A 27,081-nucleotide genomic window follows, 5' to 3' on the forward strand; every position below is an offset into this window, starting at 1 on the left:
GTATATTGAAATTTCAGAACGGAAAGAGATCTGTAAATACCGCAGTTTATTTATTTTCACATAAATTATTCACATTCTTATTTCACACTATTTATAAACACAAACAAACCACACGGATGCTATAAATACTTTCGATCGAAGTGTCAAGTGCATTATAAATTGGTGTTCGACTGCATGACCGTATACATTTTTTAAAATGAGATATCTATTTTTAACAACAATTTTTAGCGTTGTTTTCGCATATGAAAAGGATATGACATTCACAGTACAAGCGGGAAAGATGGATTGTTTCTACCAGAAGGTTTTGCCAAACGAAGTAATCGACATAGAGTACCAGGTGAGCCAATAATTATTGATTCAAATAATCATTATAATAACCTCAAAAACATTTATTTTTTGGCGTTATTTCTGAAAATACACAGTCCTCGTCCTCTTATAATTACCTTGAAACAAAGAATATATATTTGCTATAGTTTATTAAGGATTAAAAAATATATATGTTACTAGTTTTGTTAAATAATTTTTATATAATTTATCTTATATAAAAAAATGTAGTTGGTTTAAACCAGTTTCACTTAGGACTTTGCGCTGTGAAGATTAACCTCTGGTGATTTTTTCCTGATTCACAAAATATTAAAGATCCTCTAAGTATCCTGCTTAGTAAAGGTTTTAAAATATAATTTAGCTTTCTAGCTAATGTAGCAAAAATACTATTATAAACTTAACAAATCTTCCAACAATTTTGACCTGCAATTATCTCACTCCAGTGTGATGTTGGTAGTACTTGTATGTCTTGGATTTATTAGCCTCAGTGTGAGCCTTGGGAGTGGCAAACCCTCGCCATTCAACAGCTCTGGTGTTTCCAAAATGCCTAAAAAAAATAAACCATTCAGCAAACAGTTGAAGAGGCCTTCTAAATATGTTCATTTGAGCCTTGCATTAGTTAGGACCACCATTTGTAGCTTGCTCACATGCCTGCCTCCCTGAGATTATTTTTCATGAAAATGTTTTCATTTAAGTAACACTGCAAGAGAAAAACTTTTTCTTTTATAGGTACTACCTTTAAGTACTGTTTTATTGGAGTACACCTACTATGTTTTTATGCACCACCTCAGGTTGACTGGTAGAGAATGCCTCTGCCATTAAGTTCACCTATAAATGATTTGTATGAAGTGCAATAAAATAAAAAAAATAAGACAGTGTTGTATAAACTAAGCCTGTCATTAAACCTTACTATTATCATACTCATAAAATATTATCATAATGACTTCCAAACATGCAAAAGCCATAAAAGTATGTTACAAGGTCCTTCTTATCGTAAAAAAGACATTCAAACATGGTGTCAATTGTTTCAGTAATGGTTTTATTAGGTAGGTAAAACTTAGTTCTTATGAAAGATTATTTTAACATTGTGTAAATAAATGTAAACCATATACTTGTCTTCTTGTAAATAAATGTAAATAAATGTAAACCATATACTTGTCTTCTTGATGACAACACTTTGCCTTTAGTAATTCTAATCATATATGTAAAATGAAAAAGTCTCAATAGGTCTCCATACCAAATGTCATCGCAATCTGTTGGATAGTTTGGGGTTTTACACATTTACACAGACAGACATTCTTCGAGCTTTTTAAGAGGAACAATTACGGCATACATGATTATTCTGTAACTAACCATTTATGTAGTGCAAATGGGAGCTCTTGGAAAGATTATGTTTTTCCCGATTTTAGAACATTTTTCATTGATGTTTTGCACCAATTGGTTATAGCGTATGGTATACAGCCTGTAGCCTTCCTTGAAAAATGTAGTATTCAACACAAAAATATTTTTCCAATTCGAACCAATAATTCCTGAGATTAGCGCGTTCAAACTTACTCTTCAGCTTAATATAATTGTATGAACTTAAACTGATTGTCAGGTAATAGACGCGTCGCACGGCGAGCTGGACATATCGTTCCAGCTGGCGGACCCTGTGGGCCGCGTGATCGTGGCCGACTACAAGAAGCCCGAGAACTCTCACCAGCACACCGCCGCGCTCAACGGCGACTACCGGTTCTGTTTCGACAACAGTTTCAGCACGTTCAGTCAGAAAACTGTGAGTTATAGCTGTTATGTACTACATACTGTTATATAACCAATAGCATTATAATGTTTCGGTGGCGTAGTTGTGATGCGTACGCGGTACGAGTCTTGGGTTCGAATCTCATGGGCCAAAAAGTACATGTTTATAACTAGGATTTTCCAACTTTGCCTTGACACAGTTGCAGCCCAGAGGCGGGTGGTTGACGGTGTGACACCCCAGTGCCTCACAAAGCACGAAAATCCTTTGGTCCTGTGCCATGATAGAAAGACCTGAGCTAAAAGTATCAAATGTCAGTGACATTCCAATGAGTCACTTAATTGACATCCTGATTAATAAGAAATAGCTAAAATGAATAAAATAAATAACAAAAATATGTGTAATGTTTCAGGTGTTTTTTGACTTGTTAATAGACACAGAGGAGGTGGAAGACAAAGACTATGACGAGGACAAGGAGTTAGAGTTAGGTAAGAACTAGATTTTGCAACCCAGTGTACCACTGAAAACCACCCCTTCATCATCATTACCATCGTCAACCTTTACCAATTCATTGCTGGACTTACGGTTACTGCAATATTTGCCAATTTTTCTACCTAACAACCCTCTTGGAAGATTGGAGATATACCAAACAAATGATTTTAAACAACCTATATATGGGACATCCTTACTTCTTATATGAATATCTCACGATGTAGGCTGTGCCTAGTGTGAGGACCACTAGTTATGTACTTTTAATGTCAATAATATCGTTTAATTAATAATAATACATGTAGACATTATGACAGTAACGATGGTGCTGTATTCTAAGATGTTTTTATTACATAGATACGTTGTCCGAGCTCAATACTGGCAAGACGAAAGTAAGGTAATTGCCCGACATTCATTTAGTCAACCTCCGACCACTGTCGCCGCTAGTCGGCTTACTAACTTTTGTATTTTTATAAATAAAATGCCTTCCTGTGTTTTAGACGATGTACACATTATACTCCAACTGTGAATGAAAAAAACGTTTCATTTCATACGTTAGTAATAGGTATACACTATTTTTTAAGTAATAAATGCATTTTATTCGACTGTCATGGCGACGGGGCGGTCGACGCTCGGGCTCATTCGGGTATACTCGGGCACACTCGGGCCGTATCAATGCGAACCGCTAGGGCTGTGACTATAGTAAATATTGCGCTGTTTTTATGTGCAATTTTGTTAGTGTACGACGCGTCTATTTGTAAAACGTCATTGGCTGTATTAGTCATTTTTGAAAAATTAAATCTAAGTATCGAACCCAGGAGTAGGAGGCGACAGTATAATAATTTAAAAAAAAACTTGACACTATAATTAACTGGGACCCTCACTGCCATTTATTCAAGGTAACGCAGCGGAGACGTACATGATGCGCGTGCGCGACATATCGGAGTCGGTGAACCGCGTGCGCGACAACGTGTCGGCCGCCAAGCGCCTGCAGGAGCTGCACTCGGCGCACGAGGCGCGCGACCGCAACCTCGCCGAGGACATGTGCGACAGGTGAGCGTGTTGAAACTGTATAGTAGCAAACAGCATAAACCAAACAATAACAACCAATGTGAGCTAGTACCAGTACAGTGAAATTGTTGTGCCTTGTGATGGTTTAAAGTGCGTGAAAGTTTTAGTTAGCGAGAAAAAGGTAAATTCACTAAGTTATAATGAGAAACAACAGCTCATAAGCGGTACGAAACAAGTTATTAAGTTGTTAATAACCATAAAAGATATTTTAATAGCATAACTGCCAGCAGTATGCCGCTTTCAAAATTAAGAAATTATATACTTCTCTTTGTTCATTGTCTAGTCTTTACTGTTCTCTATAAATCCACTAATCGTTTTACAAGCTTAAGTTATTTCTTTCATAATCCATCAGAGGGGAACAGCCAGGGCTATCTTAGTGCAACAACATAACCCGGACCCAAAGAGTTCTAAGATGTAGAGTGGACATTGGGAAGATTTTCATACAAACATTTTGGGCTTATGTGATGGTTATTCTACTGTGAAATAGCAAAACATTAATGTAAAATACTTCATATTTTTTCCAAACCATGATTTGTGCGTTTTTAATGCGAATATAATTTTTGTATTAATATCTAAGGACGCTGTGATATTTTGTCATACGGATTTTTCAAATATTACTAAATATTAATTATTTAATAATTACCAATCGGTAATAACTTTGGAGCAAAAATTTGGCCACACGTATTTGGGATGCTTTTTGTGGGACATTAAATCTGTTAGTAGGTCTCTCATATGTGAGGGTCCGCCTGGGTAGATACCACCACAATGTCTACTCCTAGCACCAAGCAGCGGTCTGTAGTCACTGTTGTGTTCCGGTTTGAAGGACATTGTAGCCAGTGTAACTACTGGACATAATGAGACTCAACATCTCACGTCTCAAGATTGCGAGCGCAGTGGAATACCAAACAATACTTTGTAATCCAAGGTGTTGGATGGTGTTTCTACTGTTTATGGGCGGTCATATCGCTTACCATCAGGCGAACGGCAAGCTCGTCTCGTCATTTAAAGCAATAAAAAAAATGTCATAAAAGAATGTGGGGCAATTTGTAATTTTTATGTAAAGCGAAGTTACTGTAAAGAATCAATTTGCAATTGTTATATAAAGCGAAGTAAATGTAAACCACCGAATATTTAATTATTTCCAGGGTAATGACGTGGTCGCTGGCTCATATGGTGGTCATGATGATCGTCGGTGTAATACAGGTAACAATCCTAATTATATCACTCTACCAGATGTAAATCCTGGCTTAGAGGTTTTTTTTTAATGAGTTAACTAATATCTGGAAGCGGTGATAGCTTAGTTGGATGTGGAACAAACTGCCGAGACGAATGTCCGCAGGTTCAAAACCTAAGGACAAACACCTCACCTAAAATGATGTGTGTATTCTTTGTGAACTATCGCTTGCTTTAACAGTGAGAGAAAACATGAGGAAACCTACATACCTGAAAAGTTCTCTATAAGAGTTTCGAGGGTGTGTGAAGTCTGCCAATCCGCACTAGGTCACTGTGATGGACTAGGGTCTAATTCCACTCAGTAGGAGAGGAGGCCCGTGTCCAGCAGTGGGACAGTATATAATACAGGGTTGATATTATTTATTATTATTATTAACTAATTTCTAATTTAGTTATATAAATAATTGTTAGTTGTGTGTTCACAAATGGGTGGTGGAAGGAGACGAATCAAGGGCGTTAAATAACTTAATAGAGCGACAAACACAAGTTTAGTATAAAGTACGTTACTCAATGCTCTCCCTATAGCAAATAACCTTGAATAATCGTACCATACCTTTACGGCACACAATTATGAGCGTAAATATGCTAAAATTTACGAATTGTTTTAAAAAATCAATGTTAGGTCTTTTTAAAAATGTATACTATCAAAATGTTTCTTATTAAATTGTCTATTTAAAAGTGTTTGTTTAAAATCAATAATATATGTATGTACTTTAGGAGGAAATTCATGGAATCAACAATTTTAGTATATTTTCATTACGAAATTAATAAAACAATTAATTTAAAAAAATTAACTACCAAATTATAGATATCATATTGTAAAAATATTATGTTTAATTTTCTAAATATACGGCGAATACGCCATTTTCCTAGGGGCACCGCAATTACTGGACGACTGCTGTTCGGGGTCACAATATATATTTACCTACTACGCTAGGAGTGAGTGACTCGCAACTATTCACTTTGATTGAGTTCACTTACCTTAGAATAATTTTCATTATTAATATAACAGCATATAATACTGACTACAATGACTTACAATTTGTTTCCAGGTCCTATTTGTAAAAAGTTTGTTCCAAGACCACCGCGTCACTGGGTTCAAGAGGTTTGTGCCGAATTTCTCGTCTGATTAACGCCAAATCCCAGCCAAGTTACTGCAGGGCTGTACTACGTCATTAAGTTAGGGGTCGCGCGTGGGTCGTGACCCACAGTCGAATATTCCTATTATTGTTACCGCGTGATATTGTTAAGTATAGTTTACTGCAATTAATTTGGTGTCGGCAGTTTTGGTTTACATATAAATGTGTGTACAGAATAACTCATATGGAAAAAGGAAAGCTACGAATAAAGACGAGGGAATAACGATTTCCGTTCTCGAATAATGTGCTCCTGCTTTTGCAATGAACACATTACCGATACCCAATGGTATAATGAAATATTTCGGAATTACCAAAATTGCCCAGGCGCCGAATTAATTGCGATTAAAATTTTTTGATTTCATCCAGTGGGGGTCGTGGGACCCATCGACTTTTATTGTAACTACAGGGTTGACGTAATCTAAATTCAATGACCTTAGATTAATAGTTTTGACGGTTCATCACTATCATATTAATATATGAATTGTAAAAATATATAATGTATAGAATAGTAGAGTCCGTTGACGGCGCACGCCATATTTTTTTTTTTTACTTTATATAAATATATATGCCAAAATGGATTTCGATGAACATTTCAATCAATTTTGATACGTAATACTCCAGTGTAAATGAGCAATAAGAATTTATTTAAGATTTTCGAAATGTCGGCTAACACTCGCTGGTAAAGCATTTGTTAACTTCAGCTCCGTGCATTGCTTTCCCATAGTAAGTCCTACTGCACCCTTTTCAGGATCTAAATACCCAAGACGTGGTCTATCTGTGGATCAAACTTTCGTCTAAATCCATCCAATAACTTATAAGTTAACTTCTAACAAACATTCATAGAGACATCTACTCGAAGTTCAAAATATTTGGAGATAAACAACTAAGGAAATAATGGTATAATATCAACTACAGAGGCAGTAGCGTAGCTAGACATACAGGGGCCCTATATCTAAATTTGTTAGGCGCTCTTCAGGGCAGTGCGAACTTTAGGGTGCTTGCTTAGTTTAATGCAAGTATGAGCCAAGAGGGGCCCCAAAGCTCGGGGGCACTGTACCACTGTGCGATGATGATGATGATGATGATTCAACGGTAGCTACACTCCTGTACAGAGGCCTTATTCTCTTTGCCATACGATATATTGACAGCGCGTAACAAAGACGTAACGCACCATTTAAGACAATAGAAATTGGTATACAGAATGCCATCCAACGCTAATTATATAAAGATAACGTTACACAGCGATGTTAGGAGTTAACATTGTCATAGAGAATAGGGCCCCTATTAATGATTCATTCGTATCGAGTTTTTAATTCGACGAAGTAGCATTATTTTCACAAATGTTGCCAATTAACCCTTAATGATGTTCTGCCGATAAAATGGAAAAAACATTAAAAGAAAAGGTAATGACATTGGAGTTATTATTACATTAAAAACTCCAATTTTTTTTATAATTTATCTATGTATAATTAGTTCAAACCTTCAAGTCTCATTGTTTCGTTCCATAGAACCAGTTTATTTTCGCTGCATCAATGTATATGGAATACTTAATTTAATAAACTAGTGAATGTAGATATTATGTTATCAACATTTGCCTCATATTAAAATTTCTATATCCCTGGCAGTACTTCATCTCTCAAATTACTTGTCGAATTAAAAACTCTATTTTAGTGACTTTTCCAGAACCTTGAGATATGTTCGAGCCAGTGACAATTTATATGTTATTTATGTGACGACCCGCGCGGGTGTTACCGCCCCTAGGGACCCTGTGTCAATCAATATAAGTTTTGTAATAAATTCTTGTGTCGAGTTCATTCAAATACACCATTAGCCGTCTTGAAGTTAAACACGATACTCAGTCTCCATTTGTCATCATTTACTAGTCCCTAGATTTAATGCTATTCGTGTTTAACTTTAAGTCGGCCAGTATGGGCTGACAATATTTTGTAAGGTTGAGTTTTTCTAAGGAAGATGTGAAGGTTTATCGTAATGTTAAGGATATAGGCCAAAGTGTAGCATTTATTGTTATTTATGTACAAATTCTGGAACCATGCACAATAAAAAGCAATAAATTAGTTTTTCTATATATACTTTTTTATTTATTGGTCATTTATTTTGTAACATACAATCCCTGGGCTCTTATTCTGTATGATAGTGTAAACGCGTAACGCGGCCGTGTCATGTTATCTTCGAGAAATGTGCGTGGAATGGTATTCTGTAAGCCAAATTTCTATAGTCCTAAACATGATGCGTTGTGTTACGTGCTTGTTACACACTGTCAAAATAACGTGCGGGATAGAGAATAAGGCCCCTGGCCTACTTATTCTAATCATTAGATGAGTACCCGTGATTGGTACCTTATGCCGGTGCCACACACAGACAAATATTTGAACAAAGACTTTGCCACACATTTGAACACAGTTACAGACACTGACCAAATTAAAATTTTTATGGCTTTTACTTTTAGGCTTCCATATAAGTAGTAGTTCTCCTTCAAGCAACTCGATAACTTTGAACGCCTTGATGTGTGATCAAAAAACCGATACCGAATGGCAAATAGGAAAAATATTTAAACAAACTTTGCACAAATACGCTAATACCCGCGCCACACATGAGTTCAAATAAGTGTTCAAATATTTTTCATATGTGTGGCGCCGGCATTATACAAATATTCAAGAAATCAAGTCTATGTCGGTGTTGCTAATGTTTACACTCGACTATTTTACTGCAATGTATATCAACGAGGAAACTACACGACGCGACAAGCTAGTAGCCCGCCTGGTGGTAATAGCCATGAAGGCCCATTAATAGTAACAAAATTACCGAGTACAAATAGATTTATGAAATAGCATACTACATTTTAAAAATACACAGATAAAGAAACTATTTTCTTAGCAACATTGCCCAAAAGTGTCAGATGATTGTCAAAGTTTGACAAATGTCATACGAGACAAAATAAAATGGCCACTTACAGCTTTGTTTGTTTACAATGCAATGTAGTATATTACCTAATTTATTTTTTAATAAACTAATTCCATATTACTCTACGAGTGTTAAGCATTAAATTATATAGTTAGTTTGTGTAAAAACTAGATTAAAATGTTAGCGGTACTACTTCTAAACCGCATGAGCGTCATGAGTGCTCGGCGCCGTATTTCTCGTCGGGAAAAGCCTGTAAAGGTGGATAAAATAGCGCGGAAGGCAGCTGAAGATGTCTACTGCAGGACTTGCCTTAGCACCGAGGACTTGGTGCCGTTGTTTTATGGAAAACACGACGACGAAAAACGATCGCACGATCTCAAACTTGTCACTGGATTGCAGGTACGAATATCTCATTTGGTGGTGCAGGATCCTCGTATATCTTCGAAGCTATATTATCTGGGTGTAGCTATTGCACCTGTATTTTATAAGCTTTTTTCCAAGCATTAATAAAGGCGAACATATCGCTGAATACTTTTCCTTGTCTTGCCAAGCCAATTCCTCGAACACAGACCAGAAGTTCGTCGGTTTCACGGTATAATACTGAGATCTAAGGCTATATCTAATTAGATTCTTGTAAGTAAATTATATTGCAAGTATTTTTCCAATATTTTTTTCTTTTACATAATATAAAATGCAATAATACATAATGTTTATAATACAGTGCTCAATATTATGGTTAATCACAGTGCTTTAACGAGGAACTTAAAATTAAATAGTAGTTTAAAAAAAGCCCCATTGTGACTAGAGTCAATTAATAATATTTTAAAACCCACTATAGTGGTGCACATAGGTGTGTCACATCCTGGGATCAATCTGTATATCCAGTTCCATCAGGCCAGCATAATTGTGTAGACTGACATGGGATAATCACATCTCACTGTCAACATTCTACTGGATCCCACTCCATTTACCATCAGGTGCAGTGAATCACTTTGTTGTGTCAGTATAAAAAAAAGAACTGGATACAAAATGACCCCAGTTTAAACTTTCAATAATTTCCAGATCAAGAAGAATGATAGTCTATCACAAAAGATCTGCTCCCCGTGCCTGGAGGCGATCAACCAAGCCTTGCAGTTCAGGAGGACCAGCAGGAAGACAGAGAAGGCATTGCTCAACATGATGTCTGGTGTCAAAACTAAGAAGAAGTATGTTTTGCATAATAACTGTATTTAGTTAAGAATTTTATTTTATTTATTTCACAAATAACTATTTTCCAAGTAATACAATATACAATAACCTAGTACCACCATATTTAGACCATTATATAAAACTGCAGAGGTTTTTTGTTTATTTGAATGTGATAATCGTCAAGAACTACTGGTTTGAATTTTATATATTTTATTACTATTTACTATGACATACAAGGCTGTTGTGAACTCTGTCTATAAGCATTAGTATAAGTCACCCCAATGGCATTGAGCACCTGGATGTTAATTCCTGGTTTCCTTGGTGTAATGACTATAGATACAGGCTGTACCCAGATGGTCTTGGATTTGATTTCCGGGTCAGGCTACATTGTATGGTTTTTGTTAACATAATTTGCTCAGTACTGGATGTCTTGGATGCGTTGACGTTAGATAGTTGACTAGATTTAAAAATATATTTGCAGAAACATTGTATTAGTGTATACAATGGAGTCGTGGAGCTGGTGAAGTAAAACAAAATATTTTGATTGAAATAATTAGATTAAAATAGAAATAAAGACTAAACTTCACACCCTGTTGCTAAATACCCTAAGCAAAATATCAAAACAAATATCCAAGCCTTCTGTTTACATATTATCATTCTATAAACCATTTCATACATTGTAGAGAACTTACATTAATTTCTGCTGCAACCCAGATACTCAACGAGGCTACGCAAGAGCCTCTCAAAGCGTACGAAAGTGAAGAAGACGGAGCCTGAGGATATGGACGCGTGTGATTACTCCTACAACATGTATGAGGACAGCTTCCAAGATGATGATTACAAGAATGTGCTTGTTAAAGAGGAGAAGCCTAAGATTAAACAGGTACTCCGTTTTATTATATTATTGTAGGTCGCCGTTTATTTATATATTTATCAATTTGGAGCAGAGGTTCCCAAACTATTTTTTTCTCATATACTATTATTAAAAAGAAAATCTGGTTCCAGTGGACTCCCTGCAGCTAAAATTCCATATTATTCCCCTAGAATATGCTAGTTTTTACATGCAACAGTAGCTGAACTCCTTTAAATATTATATGATTACATTGATAGGTGCAGTCAAACAAAACTTAAATCTTTACTATCAATACCAGATAATTTTCCGTGGACCTCTGCTAACGAATTGTGAACCTCCATTTTTTGGTCTCGCCAACATAGACCCCTGTCGAGTGTGGAGTGAGTGAGTCCAGTGGATCCTTGCGGGTCCACCTAGACCACCTAATTAATGATTTAGAATTTTACGATATTCAAAAATATGTAAATAAGACTAGACGGGTCGGGATTATAAAGACGATTGTCATTATATTCAGAAAACATTATTATCACTTCATTCATCTGTGATTTTGATGCAATAATTATAAAATACAATTATTATTTACAGAAGTTAACGCCAAAAAAGAAGAAAAAAATGACAATACCCAACGCCACTTCGTACAAATGCACCACATGTAACAAAGAGTTCAAGATGAAGACCACATACAAGGCTCACATCAGATTTCACACCAACTATTGTGTTTGTGAGGTAGGCGACATTGACCCATTGAAAAGGAGTGTAAGGCTATTAATTTTGAAATAAACTATCTGAGGGTTGCTTGTGACTATTTGTCTTCAAACTTGATGATGAATTACACTATTCAAACACTAGGCTTTGCTTGCGGCTTCGCCCACGTGAAGGAGTATTTCGGGATAAAAGTCCCGCTATATATTGTCCCGGGATAGAAAGTAGCCTGTAACCTTCCCAGGGTCTAAAACTATCTCCATACCAAATTTCATAAAAATCCATTCAGTAGATTTTGGCTAAAATCGATCACATACAGACAGACAGAAAAGGGGACTTTGTTTTATAATATGTATAGATGTTGATGTTGGTTATTTTTAATGCAATATAAAGTTTGATATGTCGTTTTTATTTAAAACATTTTACATTGTTGGGTCACTTTTGACCCATGTTCCATTTAAAACCCATATTTTTTTTTGTTTTCTAGTCATGTGGCAAACGCTGTCGCAACAATAACCAGCTGCAGGAACACAAGCGCGCGCGGCACGGACTCGGTCGGATACACAAGTGCGCCTACTGCGAATATTCCTCGGCCACTAAAGAAGCTCTCACTGTGAGTACTGTCCATTATTAAATAGGATTTTTTTCTCCTTTACACTATGCACTGTTTTACCAAACTAAATACCATTCCCGCTCAAATATTAACTGAAAAGAATAATTTGGTCGGCATCAAATTTTTCGTTATATCAAAAAATTATATTGGGTCATTTCTGACCCATGTCACAAAATGAGCTGAATAATTTTCTATCCGGGTCGATTTTGACCCCGTACAAATGTTAACTCATCGTTGCAGATCCACGAGCGGCGGCACACAGGCGAGCGGCCGTACGTGTGCGACCACTGCGGCGCCACCTTCCACCGCCGCTCCAACTTGGTGCAGCACATCGCTATACACCTGCCGGAGAAGAACTTCCAGGTCAGTGCCTTCCAGACGTCATAGGGTAATTGGTAGTAGACAAAAATGCAAGACTATTAAGGCGATACCTCAAGGTCCATTTTCATACATTTTGTTTCGGCTTTAATGTGGGTAACTAAACAAGTATTGGCAAGTAAAGAATTTAAATTCAATTAAAATTAAAATTTAATATGACGAAATTTTAAAGGCAGAAATATCCATGATTATTAATTATTTTTACATTTTTCTTTCAACTGCGAGAACTAATCACTAACTAGACGTGAATTTAAATTCTTTACTTGCCAATACTTGTTTAGTTACCCAGATTAAAGCCGAAACAAAATGTATGAAAATGGACCTTGAGGTATCGCCTTAAGGGTCAGATAAATTTCAGTACTTTAGATTTGTTAATCGCCTCTATATCGACTCCCCAGTGTGTTACGAATATTGTTCCATGTTTATGGTAGAGCCAAGCATTACCCAGATATTATGTCTAAAACTTTGGTAGCACTATACCATAGATAATGCGACTTAAAAGTCGTCAATCAATATTTAAGTCTGATAACAATTTGATTTCTTTGAATTTTTATTTGCTTGGCCGTTAATATGTTAAAAATGATATCGCATGTAGGCAACACCCTGTATACTATAATTCCCCGCACAGTGCGACATGTGCCCGAAGCGGCTGAAGTCGCGCAAGTTCCTGCAGATCCACAAGCACAATGCGCACACTGGCCGCCGGTACGGGTACCTGTGTCCCGTGTGTGCGCACCGGTTCGAGAAGCCGAACAAGGTGCGCGCGCACTCGCGCCGCGTGCACGGCCTGCCCGACGACCAGCAGGGGCCCATCGTGCGCGTGCAGTTGTAGCCATAGGAGCGTTGGGCCGGTGTAGCCTTGTAGCCAAGTGATGTGGACGAATTATAGACAGTTGACATGTCTGAATACAAATATGTCAATTAAGGGTTAAGTAACAGTAAATTACTTGTCAAGAGGAAAAATATGTAATTTTAGTCATAAATCGATGGCCCCCGCGCATTAAATCGTGAGGGCCGGCGCATATATGGCGGAGCGCAATGCAGAGAATTTTTTTAATGTCAAACTATTATCGACATTGTCTTCGTTGAAATAATATTCAAAATCAATAAACACAACAATTTAATGCAATTTTATTTTGTGTTAATGTATATTGAATTTTATTGCAATGAAGACAATATCGATTATAGTTTGAGAGTATATAATTCTGTGCACTGCGCTCCGACATATAAGTAGAGTTGAAAACTTCAAATCATTTTACTTAGCTAAATGAAAGTAAAACAATGCTGCATTTTGCATATTTTGGTATTAAGTAAGCATCATCTCGAGATCTGGCTTTTTGATGTGATAAAAAAATGTGCACGATTGGGCCCCCTGCTGGTGCAACAACGGATTTAAAAGAAGGTAAGGTAAAGGCACTAGTTGACGGTCAATTATGAACTTATGAATTTAATTAACAGTAAAACTTAAAAAAAGAGAAAGAAAGAAATTGAAAATTAATACGTAAAAAACCAAGATAAAATCGGACACCTAGTTTAATTTCGATTAATAAGAGGATAAATATCTGACCAAGCCGTATTAGTTCAAAATTGACTATATTTATTTGTTCATGTATCGTCACTTAAGAAACAACTTTGTTTTTATAAGCATATAGATTTAATTTTGAAAAGTACATTAAATTTTTGAAAACTTTAAATGTGATTTCTCTGGGTCTGTATGTGTACACGGGCGGCAGTATTTACTTACCCATATGTTGACGTTGAAAACGAATGAAACTTGTGTGTACTATTATTTTTGGATGTTGCTTTTCCTGTATACTGATTGCTTACGCAAACCACCAGTCAGCATTAAAAGAGTGTTTCTGCTCTCGCTTCCCTTCACTACATAGTATAAAACAAAGTCGCTTTCTCTGTCCCTTTGTATGCTTAAATCTTTAAAACTACGCAACGGATTTTGATGCGGTTTTTTTTAATAAATAGAGTGATTCAAGAAGAAGGTTTATATGTATAATAACATCCATTAAATAGTGGAGAAATACTGTTATTTTGCTATGTTATACCCGTGCGAAGCCAGAGCGGGCCGCTATGTTTTTATATACAACGTTCACAGTTTTTCTGTAGTGTATTTAGTATCAGCATTGCACCCGTGCGAAGCCGGGGCGGGTCGCTAGTACTATATAAATGGAAGTGAAATATATAGATATGTCTCAGGATGGCGAGTGCAGTGGAATACCAAACAATACTTTGTAATTAAAGGTGTTGGATGATGTTTCTACTGTTTATGGGCGGTCGTATCGCTTACCATCAGGCGAACGGCAAACTCGATTCGCCATTTAAAACAATAAAAATATATATTATAAATACAGACAAATAAATACTTATGGAAAATATTATTTGTTTAAAATATATAAATACTATCTAATATTTAGGCATTAAATTGTGTTTTTTAAATGACGAAATATTTTAGTTTTTATTTGTTACATTACGCACTAGTGGTTGACATTTTTTTTTATTATTTATGTGTTCGTCCTATTGCGAGCTTAATTAGATTCAATGAGATAAAGCAAATTAATTTCACACGGGTTATAATATAAATTGCATGTTTTTATTTTGATTTATTGAAAATTGCCAAATCCATTTTTTATGGAGAAAATCCTTTTTCACAGCATAGTCGGACGTAATATATAAATGGAAACTATTAATTGATACTAATTTTGTTGTTAAGTCAACGACTAACATAATGCCAAGCACTAGTGCCGTTACCTTATTTATCTTTTTTAATTTACAATAATAAAATATTTTCATAGCGTATCTGCTTTACAATATAAGGAGTAAAAAAGCACTGAATAATTATTTCTAAAACTAGGTTTTGCTTGCGGCTTTATTCACGTGAAATCCTTTGCCCTGAAAATTCTCTAACTCACCAGTGATCTAAAGTGCAATTTACTTAAAAAATCAGATTATAAAAACATCGTTTTTTGTATATTTATTTGTTACTTAGCTTAGCTGGAAATTTATATAATATTATAATAATAAATTATAATTCTCATATCCCATAATAATTTTTTGTCATGCCATAAATTAAAATCAGCAGCCTGTACATGTCCATTTAATCTAGAAGTCATACATTTGTGCCCCCAGTGCTCGATATGCAACAAATGCGAGAAATCCAAGAAACGTCTTCAGATCCACGTGTACAAGTGCCACCGGTCGCGGCGGCTGTACCGGTACGCGTGTCCCGCTTGCAGTGAGACGTTCGTGCGCGCCACCAACGCTCGCGTGCACCTCGCGCGTGCGCATCACATGCACGGCGACGCGCTGCCGCCCGTGCACAGGATACAGGTATTGTCCCACTGCATAAGTTAATATTGAGGGCATATTAATAGATGCAACTCAGTTTCGCTCTTAAATACGATATCGACTAAGATGCTGTCATAATAAACTCGGCATCTTAAGATCGTTGCTATTTAATAAACAAATATTAACACTATCTTATGTTACAGCATATTACTAATTTTGGCAGCTGAGTTGTATTTATAATACAGCGTCGACTCAGCTGAGAACGAGCGCTTCAACAAAAACTTAAGCTTTGTTTATTAAATAGTTCATTATATTAAATGGCTACTTGAGATCTTACTCAAACGTGAGGAGTGAGAGGTTAGGTGCACCTGATGGTAACTCAAGAGAAGCCCAATCGACAGGCAATAAATAAACATCCACAGACAGTCGATACAGTAATGCCGGCCAGCTTGATTGCTTCACAAGTTCCGCTTGAAGTAGCCACTTATGAGCAACCAGGGGCATTTAGTACAGGCTGATCCTCTCGACCTTAACGAAAGAATAAAACCTTGGGAAGCACTAGGTTTCCAAATTTTATTTTATTCCAGGTTCACATGCCCATCATGTCCGCGGAGCTGCGGCCAGGACCTCGCCTGGAGCTGCTCGGCCACGTACCGCGCAGGCCTTAACTAGTCATTACTGAAGATATGAGTTTGACAGTCTGAATATAATAATAAAGATTCTCCTGCTTTTCCGGCTCCCCCGCGGGGACTTCTGTCCCCGACTTACCCTATTTAGAACACAGAGTAAGGTTAATATATTTCAGTAATTAGATTTTGAATCCAATTATTCGTTTTCGCGCGATACGCTAGATTTGTTGTATTATGTTACGACTGTTAATGTGTCTGTTTTGTTTAAACTGTTTAATTCCCGGGTCGGAAAAAGTAAATTGGGTTTTTCTATTTATTTCAGCCCGGATTCTAGAATTTGTAGCCGATATAACGATAGGATTGCTTGGTATGGATTGATTGATTGGTAAATACATGGCGGAAATTGGGTGCGCCAGTTGCGCCTCTGCCTACCCCTTCAGAGAACAAAAGGCGTGGGTGTGTGTAAAAACCCGAATCTCATTAGAAAATGTGTTTTTTGTTCAAAATAATGTTAAATATATTTTATTTCACGGCTAACCCAACCTAACCTAACTCACCTTGGAAAATTCTCTCAGCCCCCAATATAGTTTAATGTTGCGAATTTTTTGTCTTGACTTAATATATGTCGTAGGAACATGTGTGCAGCTAGTGTCAGGGCTGTCTGGAAATCTTTAGAGGAGGCCTATTCCTAGCAGTGGACTTTATGTGGCTGATAATGAGCGCGGTAGTATTAAAAAAAAACACTGTAAATATTTTATTTATTATTTTAAAATAGGATACGCCTTATTGCTGTAGCTTTAGCAGTCAACTAATTATCCATAAATGTAAATAAATATAAATACTAATATGTAAATAACTAAAATATATTTCTTCTTCATTGTCTATTTGGGTGTTTTATTTTAATATTTAACTGTTACTATACATATATTATACAGCAATGGACGTGGCGTAGAAAGCATTATGTTGTATTAACACAATACTATAGATGATAGTTGATACGCAGTGGCGTGGTTAGATAAGCAAAGACCGCGATAGACAAAAATGGGTTCCCGCGGCCCGGTGTGAAACACGCTAAACCAATGCGGGGACGAGGGCGGGCCTTGGAAGGTTTAGTGGATGGTGAACTAAAAAATAGGTCGATCTGGAAATCTATGAGGGAGGCTCATGTTCAGCAGCGGACATCCTGCGGCTGATGATGATTATGATGAACTAAAAAAGTTATTTGTTAGGGTCTGGGTGGTCCCCTGGCTTCGAGGGCCCCGGTGTACTGCATGATGCATCGCCTAGCCAAAAGACCATTTATAGGACTACGGAAAGCCTAGACCTAGGTCCTACCATAGCTAAGATCTTGATGCTATATTTATGTTTCCCCATTCCATAAGCACGAATGGAATTAATGGAACCCCGCGTATAAAATAACATTGAAACTGAATTTAAATTCTTTTGCTGAATTCTGTGTTTAATTATTTCACAATCTGAATCAAGAAGAGAATATTAATGTTTATAATTATACAAGAATATAAATTTCAGGTAAATTAAATTATATCATTCGTATTGTAATATTATAAACTATTATTATTATTATTATTCTTCTAAATTGTTAAAATTTTCAATAATACGCCAAGTTCAGACTACATCTTATATGAAAACCAAATGTCATGTTCAAGTTATAGTTTTGCACGAATAAAACGTAAATGACAAACATTGACAAATTTGAAGCATCTGTTAGTGGTGTTATTGTGAAATTAATTAACGAAAAATGACTTAAAAGTTTCTTTATTTGGTAAAATAACAAGATTTGTCACAACTTGAATGACATATTTCCAAAATGTTCCAATGGAATTGCTGCAGAACATGTTTGTGTGAAGAATCTTTGAGTCCAATATTTTCATTACCAGAACATCATGAAAAGTACACTAACATTGTGTACATCGCTACCGGAATTAAGGTACCTGATTTGTTGTAGTTTTGTACTAACAATATTATTTTACACAAATATTATGCGTCTTTCTAAAGTTCTTGAGCAGAGATGTTAATTGATCTTGAATGGCATAATTTGAATAAACTTGGAGTGTATTTCAATTTCGTATCTATGAATTACAAGAGTATGTGTTTATCGTTTCATTCTAAAACGTTTAAAATCTATTTACGTTCCAGATTGACATAAACGACAACCTGCCAAAAGAAATGTGTTCAAATTGCATAAACTTTATAAACGATGCGTATAAATTCCGTAAAAAATGCGACGAGACGCAAAAACTGTTGCAAACCAAGTTAGAAGAGAAACAACACTGCATCAAAGTAGAGATACAGCCGTATAACGGAGAACAAACTGCAGTGCTGGACATCACAGACTTGTTGCCTCCTGAAGATGATTATAAAGACTATGAGGAAAATGTTAACGAATATGATAATAAATCTAACCCAATCGAAGAGCAAGTAGAGGAAACAGAGTTTGTAACAAGAGTTCAAGACATTGTTGATAAGCCAATAGAAATAATCTTTAATAATAGGAAAAAAGGTAGAAGCAAGGAGAAGGCAGTCAAGAAGAGAGTAAAGGAAGATAAAAAGGAAGTTAAGAAGAGCGAGAGAGTAAAAGAGGAGATAGAGTGTGAATATTGTCACAAGATCCTCACATCAAAACTGTCTATACGGAACCATTATAAAATACACACTGGATTTGACGTGGTCTGTGAGGTAAGCTATTATAAAAAAAAGAGTAAAATTTTGTCAGCATAGTGGAAATAGTAGCCAATACTGTGGAGTAAGGTCCAATAGAATGTCAACTGACAGGAGATGATTACACCTCAGCAGTCTACACCATTATGCTGGCCTGTTGGAACCAGATATACACATTGTTATCAACATTTTTATAGCATAATTAATGATATGATCTAGTCATGAATTTCCACTATCATGTAAATTGTATCTATATATGGCAAATGACTGAAGCTAGTACTACTTACAAAACATCGGTTTTAAAGAAAATTCGTTTTACTGCCTGAAAATCAGTAATTAGTATTATTATAATTGTAAGCAGTCAGTGGGCAGAGTAAGAATAATAATATGCTTTGCTAATCTTTTCTATGCGAGAAGTAACCTAGCAAAACTAGCATGCATTATATTCGCCCAGATAGCGACCACCTCACACAAAGTGCTAAAATCCACCATAGTTGTCCACATATGTGTCGCGTTCCGGAATCAGCCTGCGTATATCCAGTTCCAATGGCCCAGCACAAATCATTCTTTTGGACGCCACTTGACTTAACATCATTTAAACAATACTTTGTAATTCATGGCGTTGGATGGTGTTTCTACTGATTATGGGCGGTCGTATCGCTTACCACCAGAGGAACGCCAGGCTCATCACGTCATTAAAAGCAAAAAAAAAAGTTGCAGAATGGTCACTACCATGCACATGTAAAGAAAAATACAAGGAGTATAAACTGCCTGCTTGATAACATAATAATGTAATCATTCCCCAGCACTGCGGCAAGAAGTTCATAACTCGACGTTTGTTACTGATGCACTGTCGCGCGAAACACGGCTACGAGAAGACTGACAAGTGTTCCTACTGTGACTACAGGGCATCCAATGCTGAACAAGTTAAAGTGAGTCGAACTGCACTAATTTTATTATACAAAAATTAATTACCACTAAATATGGGATTATTGGTCTATATGTACTTATCTATAATTAGAATGTAGTATAGAAATATTTATAAAGGCGGGTAGTGCAACCAGGCTTGTCCTTCATCTACAGTCGGTACTGTTGGTAAGCAATGGCTTGGCTATAACTCTGGCATTACTTTAGGCGCTATCCGTCGTAGTGTGCGTGTACACTCATGCTCACGCGCTGTGTAAACGATTAGGGAAAATAGTGGGGCGCGTCTTCGTGGATGCAATGTATAGGATGTAATATTTCGTAATATCCAACATTCGAATTTTCCCGCTAGATCCACGAGCGCTTGCACACGGGCGAGCGGCCGTACGTGTGCAAGGAATGCAACGCGGGCTTCCACCGCAAGAGCAGCTATCTGCAGCACGTCGCCATCCATCTGCCAGAGAAGACCGTCCAGGTACTCGCAAGCTCGGATATATGCTTACGTCATAAGAATGATTATCAAATGAAAATCATTTACGTGATTAGCTATTGAGAATACGTGTGACAGAAATAAAATATCTGAGAGCCAACTTTACGATTTATAAAATAAGGAGAACCAAAAGAATATTTGTTCAAGAGCCGATCCAGGGGGGAGGTCATTCGGTTCATGCCCCCAGGGCTGAATATAGATTACTATTTATAATTTCTTAATGACTATTATTGGCATATAAATACACGCGAATGACTAGACTTGGACTAAATAACTCCATGACTTGAAAGCTGGATCTGTCCATGTATTCATGTGGGGATAAAAGGACTGATAGCCAGAGTTAATTGAGTGTGAGAGAAGGGGAGCAAATATGACAATATGAATGGAAGTTCGAAAAGGAAGAGTTGCAAAATAAATCTTTGTTAATATTATATAGTTTATTCCTTCAAATTTACATTCCAGTGCGACCAATGCTCGGCCCGGTTCAAGTCCGTGACTCTGATGCGCATCCACAAGAGCCGGCACCGGCCGCCGCAGTACTCGTTCAAGTGCCGCGTGTGCGACAACTCGTTCGCGCGCAGGCGCAACGTGGCGCGACACCTGCAGCGCATACACGGCCTGCCGCCGGACCAGGAGCACATAGACCGGCTGAAGATCGCGTGAGGGAGCTGGATATGGACCAGCGTTGTACACTTGGACGGCTTTACTATATGTTTTTTTAGTGCTTTAAATGACGAGATGTGCTTGTCGTTCGCTTGATGGTAAGCGATAAGTCCATAAACAGTAGAAACACCATCTAACACTTGAACTACAAAGTTTTGTTTAATATTCCACTGCTCTCGCCATCCTGAGACATGAGATGTTAAGTCTTATTATGTCCAGTAGTTACACTGGCTACAATGTCCTTTAAACTGGAACACAACAGTGACTATACACTGTTGCTTGGCGGCAGACATAGACATTGTGGTGGTACCTACCTACCCAGGCGGACTCTCACATATGAGAGACCTACCACCGGTTCCACTATATCAATATTTCCTAAAGATTATCCCTAACATAGGCTATTTGTATCCGGCCTGATAGCAACCATAGTAGACAAGGTAAAACCCGCCATAATGATCCATGTAAGTGACACGTTTCAAGATCAGTCTGTGTATATCCGATTTAAACAGGCCGGCATAATTGTAGCGACTGGCGAGGGGTTATCTCTCGTCAGTCGACACTATTAGGACCCCATTCCAATTACCATCAGTTTGCCATGCTGATGTAAAAAGAAACGCAGGTCGGTATAAATATAAAAAAACAATTTTTATTATGGTCCTAGGACCTCATTGGACATACTATTAAATACTGTGGTGGTATGCCGTGCTGATAAAATATATGTAGCTCACGGTTAGTAAGATTTTAGATTTCACCGTTTTAATATATACAATTTGGTTTCACTCTGAAGTGCAATATCATTTGAGACGCTGCCAAATTGAGGTGGGTAGCTTAAGATACTATTTATTTAATAAATCCATATTACTATCATATCAAATGTCCTCTTAAGTCTCGATATGTGACGAATTTTGACAATTGAGTTTTGTTCTACAGCGCCAATTCTGTTGAGAAAAAGCTCTTAACATTTTCAAGTGGAATTAATCGAAATATAGTCTCATAAATGATAATGTAATGAAACAACTGCCAAGATTTATAGAGCTTCTTCCTACTGAAAAGCGAGATATCAACAATTCCTTCAGTGTTTTAGATAGGCTTGCTTCGTTGTAAGAAAAACATTCTTTACTCTATCCTGCGAGAAAATCTCGTGTAACCCAGTCTTTATAGACATAAACCCTTCTGCTCATAACAAAATGCCTTAAACCTTATTACCTCATCCCTATTGTGAATTTGTGAATATTTTACATCAAAATCGTGGCAACCAAGCCTTTTGCCAGAAAAAATATATAGGTTAGAAATTAGTTTATAGGTAATTAAGTGAACACTCTGATGTCACGAGCATATAGGCTATGGTAATAGCTTTTCTTCAGGCCATATGCTTGTTGAACTAGTATAATTATTCGCCGAAAGTGTCAACTGGCCTCGTGGCAGAAATGTAAATAAATATCTATCGACTTATGAAGGAAGGCATATTTTCTTTCATTCGGGTCATTTTTGATCAAATTTATAAAGTGTGTGAAGTAAAATTTCTGTGTACCGCGACACCGCCCTGGTGGCCCACTTTATTTATATATGTTTGGTGTAATCCGTGGCAGCTATATCGCTGGCTCTCTATTACAAGGTTCTGTGTTATATTTGACGTGCAAATTCAATCATGTCGATTCTAAATCTCTTTCAGTGGAAAGGACAATGCCCAAAACCAGGCTATCATTGCGTCAGTCATGCGTCTTAACCAAATATCCACGAAAAATCATCATTTTAATTATTACTTTATTTGTATTTATTTCAGTCATAAGCGAATGGGGGTTTAAAAGATATGGAAAAAAAAGTTGTTTAATTGTTGCAAATCAAACACCGGATAATTTACTGCCAATATGGCGAAGTGATACCAATTTATAACAAATTCCCCTTTTAAATGGAATAAAAAAGTTAATATGCACAATAAATGTGCTTTTACTTGAATCTATAACATATGGATTCAATATTTTATTCATTAAACAAAAATATTGTTATAAAAAAATATATATTATACTTAATAATTATGACCAAACTCCAAATAGCTGGTAAAAAAGATAAAATATTAATCCTTCTAAAAACAAACAAATGGCGACTTGTACTTGCATTGACAGAAATACTAAAGTCAGCTAAAACATTTCTGGACTTTATTTTTAATTAAATGAATATATGGGTACAGATTTTTATTACACTGGCAACTGAAATTAATGACATTTTGACACTTTAGAGTTGTCTGAATGAAAATATTTCATTATTAAAATATTTTACTCATGATCGGAGTGTTATTCTTATGTATTTTAATGTTGAGTCGAGAAATTCATTGTTAAGAAACAAGGTGTATAGTGTGTGTTCCGAACTTTGAGACGGAAGGCTTTTAGTTAGCAATACAATGTCGTCTAGAGCCTAGACCCAGGACAGTTAATCGAGACGACATATCCCGGCGGTGTATTAACTGCACCATTGCGGTGCCACAGCAACGATAAGTATATTTCTTAGACAAGCTATCCAGTTTGTAAGTTATGTAGATTATTATTAACCTACCCACAATGTGGGAAAAATCTTGCAAAAACTAAAGAAAACAGTTTAACAATAATAATAATCTGAACATTTTTACTCAACTTCTTCATTATATTTTAGGTTTCAAGGCTGGAATGAATTTGTGCTGCCTGCTGGTGATCAGTTAATAGAGAGGTTCACAGACAACAACGACATGACATGACCCGACCAGCACTGCAAGAAGTCATTCACTCACTTCAACAGTATTATAAGCGTGTTGCGGCCACATCAAGTCCTTGTCTGTTTTCTGGGAAGCCATATCTATCAAAAATACACATCTATATAAAAATATACATCGGATTTCGTATTTCTTGTTTTATTTTTCTTTTCATATGATAAGTAACTATTAGCCTAATCAGGCTGTGAAGTTAGTTCCTGGGTTCCTGTTCGATTTCTAGGCCAAGCAACATTTTATCTCGGTGTTTCTGACACGACTTACCTCGGATCGGAATCCTCCAAAGAGGGTTGGCGTCAGGCATGCGGCCGATCATAAAAACTAAGCTGAATCTATTCTACAATATGTGTTGACGCCATATTGAAATGAGATAAATTGTAAAATAAAAAATAAAGTAAAATGTAAAATAAATTGATTTGATTTGATTTGATAATGTTAGGTGAAAATAAATATTAAGTTAAACCATCTAATAGAATTAGTCATAAGTCAGAAAAATATGTACTTACACAAAGAGTCGGGTAGTATATGCTCAGTAGAAAAACTAGTATTCCGCCATCCTATCTTAGAAGTTTTATTGGAGCTTCGTCTCATCAGATATGTTAATACCTATCAGTTTCTTATAAGGGCAATTAAAGCTAAGTGAAAAGAATGTCCAATAATTGTTTATAGCAATATCAAGTAAGTACTGCAATACTGAACTTAATTAGGCACGTAGGTACTTTCTACCGTACATTATGGCGGTCCATACTTAACCTCAAAATAACCGAGTTACAAAAATTCTGATTACTCCGAACTCCCATCGAATATCCGATTGTTTTCAATTTATATAAGATTTAGGATATATTCCCTATAGTTTAGTGAAGGTTTTGTACAGACGCAAGCGTAGCCCAACTTTCATACAAAAATGGGCATTCTCCTTTCCAATAATCATGAAAGATAAATAAATAAGGAACCATAAATTGTCTTTTTTAATTTACAAACTTGAAATTTTTATTCAATTTTATGTAACAAAGTAAAAAATAACATGGAGTTTATAATACGAGAGCCAGTGATGTGGTAGATTATATTTAAGGATCTCCTAGAGACAAAAAGTTGGTAAATATCTGTAAACATTTCTGGTAAAAGGTGATGCACTTTGTGTTTTTCCATAGTATAATATAAAATCTTTACAATATGTTAGTATTAACATTGTGATATTAGATTAGATTAGGATGTATTTTTATACCTATAGGTTTTGTGTAAGATACCTTATTAGCAAATTGTCGAAATAAATGTTTATACAAGAATATCGTTGTGTATATTATATAGCTTTTCCGGCATAATTGTGTCGACTGTCGCGGGGTAATCATCTCTTGTCAGTCGACATTCTATTGGACCCCACTCCATTTACCATCTTTTGAAATAAAGTGTGAATATATCACCAATCTTATTATAGGCAGCTTTATCCAAGTCTTCATAAAGACGCATTCGCAATAATCCTAAATTAATAAGGGTGAGAAATGACACACACAAACTCTTTAAATTTATTTAATATAATGAAATGTATTTAATAAGATAACATTATACACTTTCAAATAAATTATTTAAACATTCCAATTACATTATTCTCGGTTACATACCAGTCGAATTCATAAGTTATTTGATCGATCGAATTCCTTAAATATCAAATACAGGGTAAACATAGGGGTAACACAATTGCCGCAGTATTGAACCATGGAGGTGTGCCGTCAAGTATGAGCTTCCCTATTTACAACATTGGGCCTTTAAGTTATGTAGGTCGATTACCAAAAGCTGGCGCAGTCGCAAGTGTGGATGCAGCGAAAAGAGATGTCACATCGATCGTAACACTGGCCCCAAATCAACTTTGTTAAAATTAAGTTCAAAAACATATTTTTTGGAATAGACAATTTTTGACATTGGCCACTAGTACAGGGACGGCACGATAGTTTTTAAAAACAAAATAGGATACACAAATAGATCATTTGACGTTAACAAAGCCGTCCAAGAATTTAATTGTATATACAACGTTTAGGCTTCGGTGCTGGTCTCCTCATCGGATTTCTATAAAATTTATTCAGTAATTTGTTCTCTGCACATTATCCTCCTACGTTCGAAACTTCCGACAGACCAGACGCATCATGTGTGAACATAGCTTAATAGTTGTTACAAATATACTAGATATATAAAGTCTTAAAGTAAATGCTATGGTAACATATTTATATCACCGCCTATTTTATACGCGGTATATTTACGCTGTGAGTAGTCAGTTGCAATATTCTATCGTCATATTAGGGCGGAGTATTTTGGCAACTGCTGGATTATATGAGGGAAACGAGCTGTCAATGTAAACTTTTGATCTTGCAAAGCGGAGATGACAAAGGTAAGTGCTTGTAGTTGGAAAGCGGCCCCGCTCGCTCTGGCTACGTCCATACTGCATTTTCCTACATTGTAGTTTTTGTGCGGCATACTAGCTTATTCCACCGAGTTGTGTGTTGAAGGACACCTTCCTTCATACTGCTGGTTATTTTTGAATTTCACTATGCTTTCAAGGTTCAAAAGAATATAACAAACCATTTTTGTTTCACCCACAACGACATAATACCGCGTATACCTCGGCTCTTAAACTCACATGTATATATATTTTGCTTGCGACCTCATTTGTCCCATTAATTTGATATAAAAACTATTTTTCGAATTTTTTACATAATGATTTTCTCACGACGTTTCAAGGCTTTGTAACTTTCATTGTCAGTTTTCCGAAAAGTCAGTTACAATATCTACCTACATTTTACTTTATTTTTTTTTAATCTGGAAAATAGTTTTATATCTATGTCTAACATTCGCGTAACATAAGAAATCGCTATACTATCGTGTTTATGTGGCTAATCGACCGTAATAAATTCTGAGATTGTGATTATATAAAATTATACTATCTAAAGCGTGATTTACAGAATTTCTCGAATGATAGAGACGAGAATATAACAAAAAAACTCGTTAGGTACACTACAT

General features: G+C 36.2%; 3 protein-coding genes across 5 annotated transcripts; all 3 read left to right on the forward strand.

The window, feature by feature from the left end:
* Positions 1-4: 4 nt before the first annotated feature.
* Positions 5-8,080, forward strand: LOC115452221 (transmembrane emp24 domain-containing protein 5). The gene is made up of 6 exons (XM_030180690.2): positions 5-337; positions 1,922-2,098; positions 2,475-2,550; positions 3,451-3,604; positions 4,768-4,825; positions 5,908-8,080. Exons 1-6 carry the CDS (start codon positions 197-199, stop codon positions 5,986-5,988), a joined length of 687 nt encoding a protein of 228 aa, XP_030036550.2. The 5' UTR covers positions 5-196; the 3' UTR covers positions 5,989-8,080.
* A 576-nt stretch (positions 8,081-8,656) lies between these two features.
* Positions 8,657-17,460, forward strand: LOC115452223 (zinc finger protein 430). 3 transcript variants are annotated; one of them, XM_037443348.1, is made up of 9 exons: positions 8,657-9,315; positions 9,979-10,121; positions 10,819-10,987; positions 11,543-11,683; positions 12,147-12,272; positions 12,513-12,635; positions 15,789-15,989; positions 16,535-16,737; positions 16,899-17,460. In XM_037443348.1, exons 1-8 carry the CDS (start codon positions 9,094-9,096, stop codon positions 16,613-16,615), a joined length of 1,206 nt encoding a protein of 401 aa, XP_037299245.1. In that variant the 5' UTR covers positions 8,657-9,093; the 3' UTR covers positions 16,616-16,737; positions 16,899-17,460. The 3 variants fall into 3 exon arrangements, with proteins under 3 accessions (XP_037299245.1, XP_030036551.2, XP_037299246.1); XM_037443349.1 differs by lacking the exon at positions 16,899-17,460 and adding an exon at positions 13,279-14,052 and having other exon boundaries at positions 8,661-9,315; positions 16,535-16,556; XM_030180691.2 differs by having other exon boundaries at positions 16,535-17,460.
* Positions 17,461-18,274: 814 nt separating this feature from the next.
* Positions 18,275-22,998, forward strand: LOC115452218 (gastrula zinc finger protein XlCGF17.1). The gene is made up of 5 exons (XM_030180686.2): positions 18,275-18,524; positions 18,734-19,273; positions 20,062-20,187; positions 20,532-20,654; positions 21,132-22,998. The coding sequence occupies exons 1-5, from the start codon at positions 18,405-18,407 to the stop codon at positions 21,330-21,332; spliced, it is 1,110 nt and encodes a 369-aa protein (XP_030036546.2). The 5' UTR covers positions 18,275-18,404; the 3' UTR covers positions 21,333-22,998.
* Positions 22,999-27,081: the final 4,083 nt, after the last annotated feature.

Source organism: Manduca sexta, chromosome 26 (assembly GCF_014839805.1).
Source record: "Manduca sexta isolate Smith_Timp_Sample1 chromosome 26, JHU_Msex_v1.0, whole genome shotgun sequence".
Lineage (NCBI taxonomy): Eukaryota > Metazoa > Arthropoda > Insecta > Lepidoptera > Sphingidae > Manduca > Manduca sexta.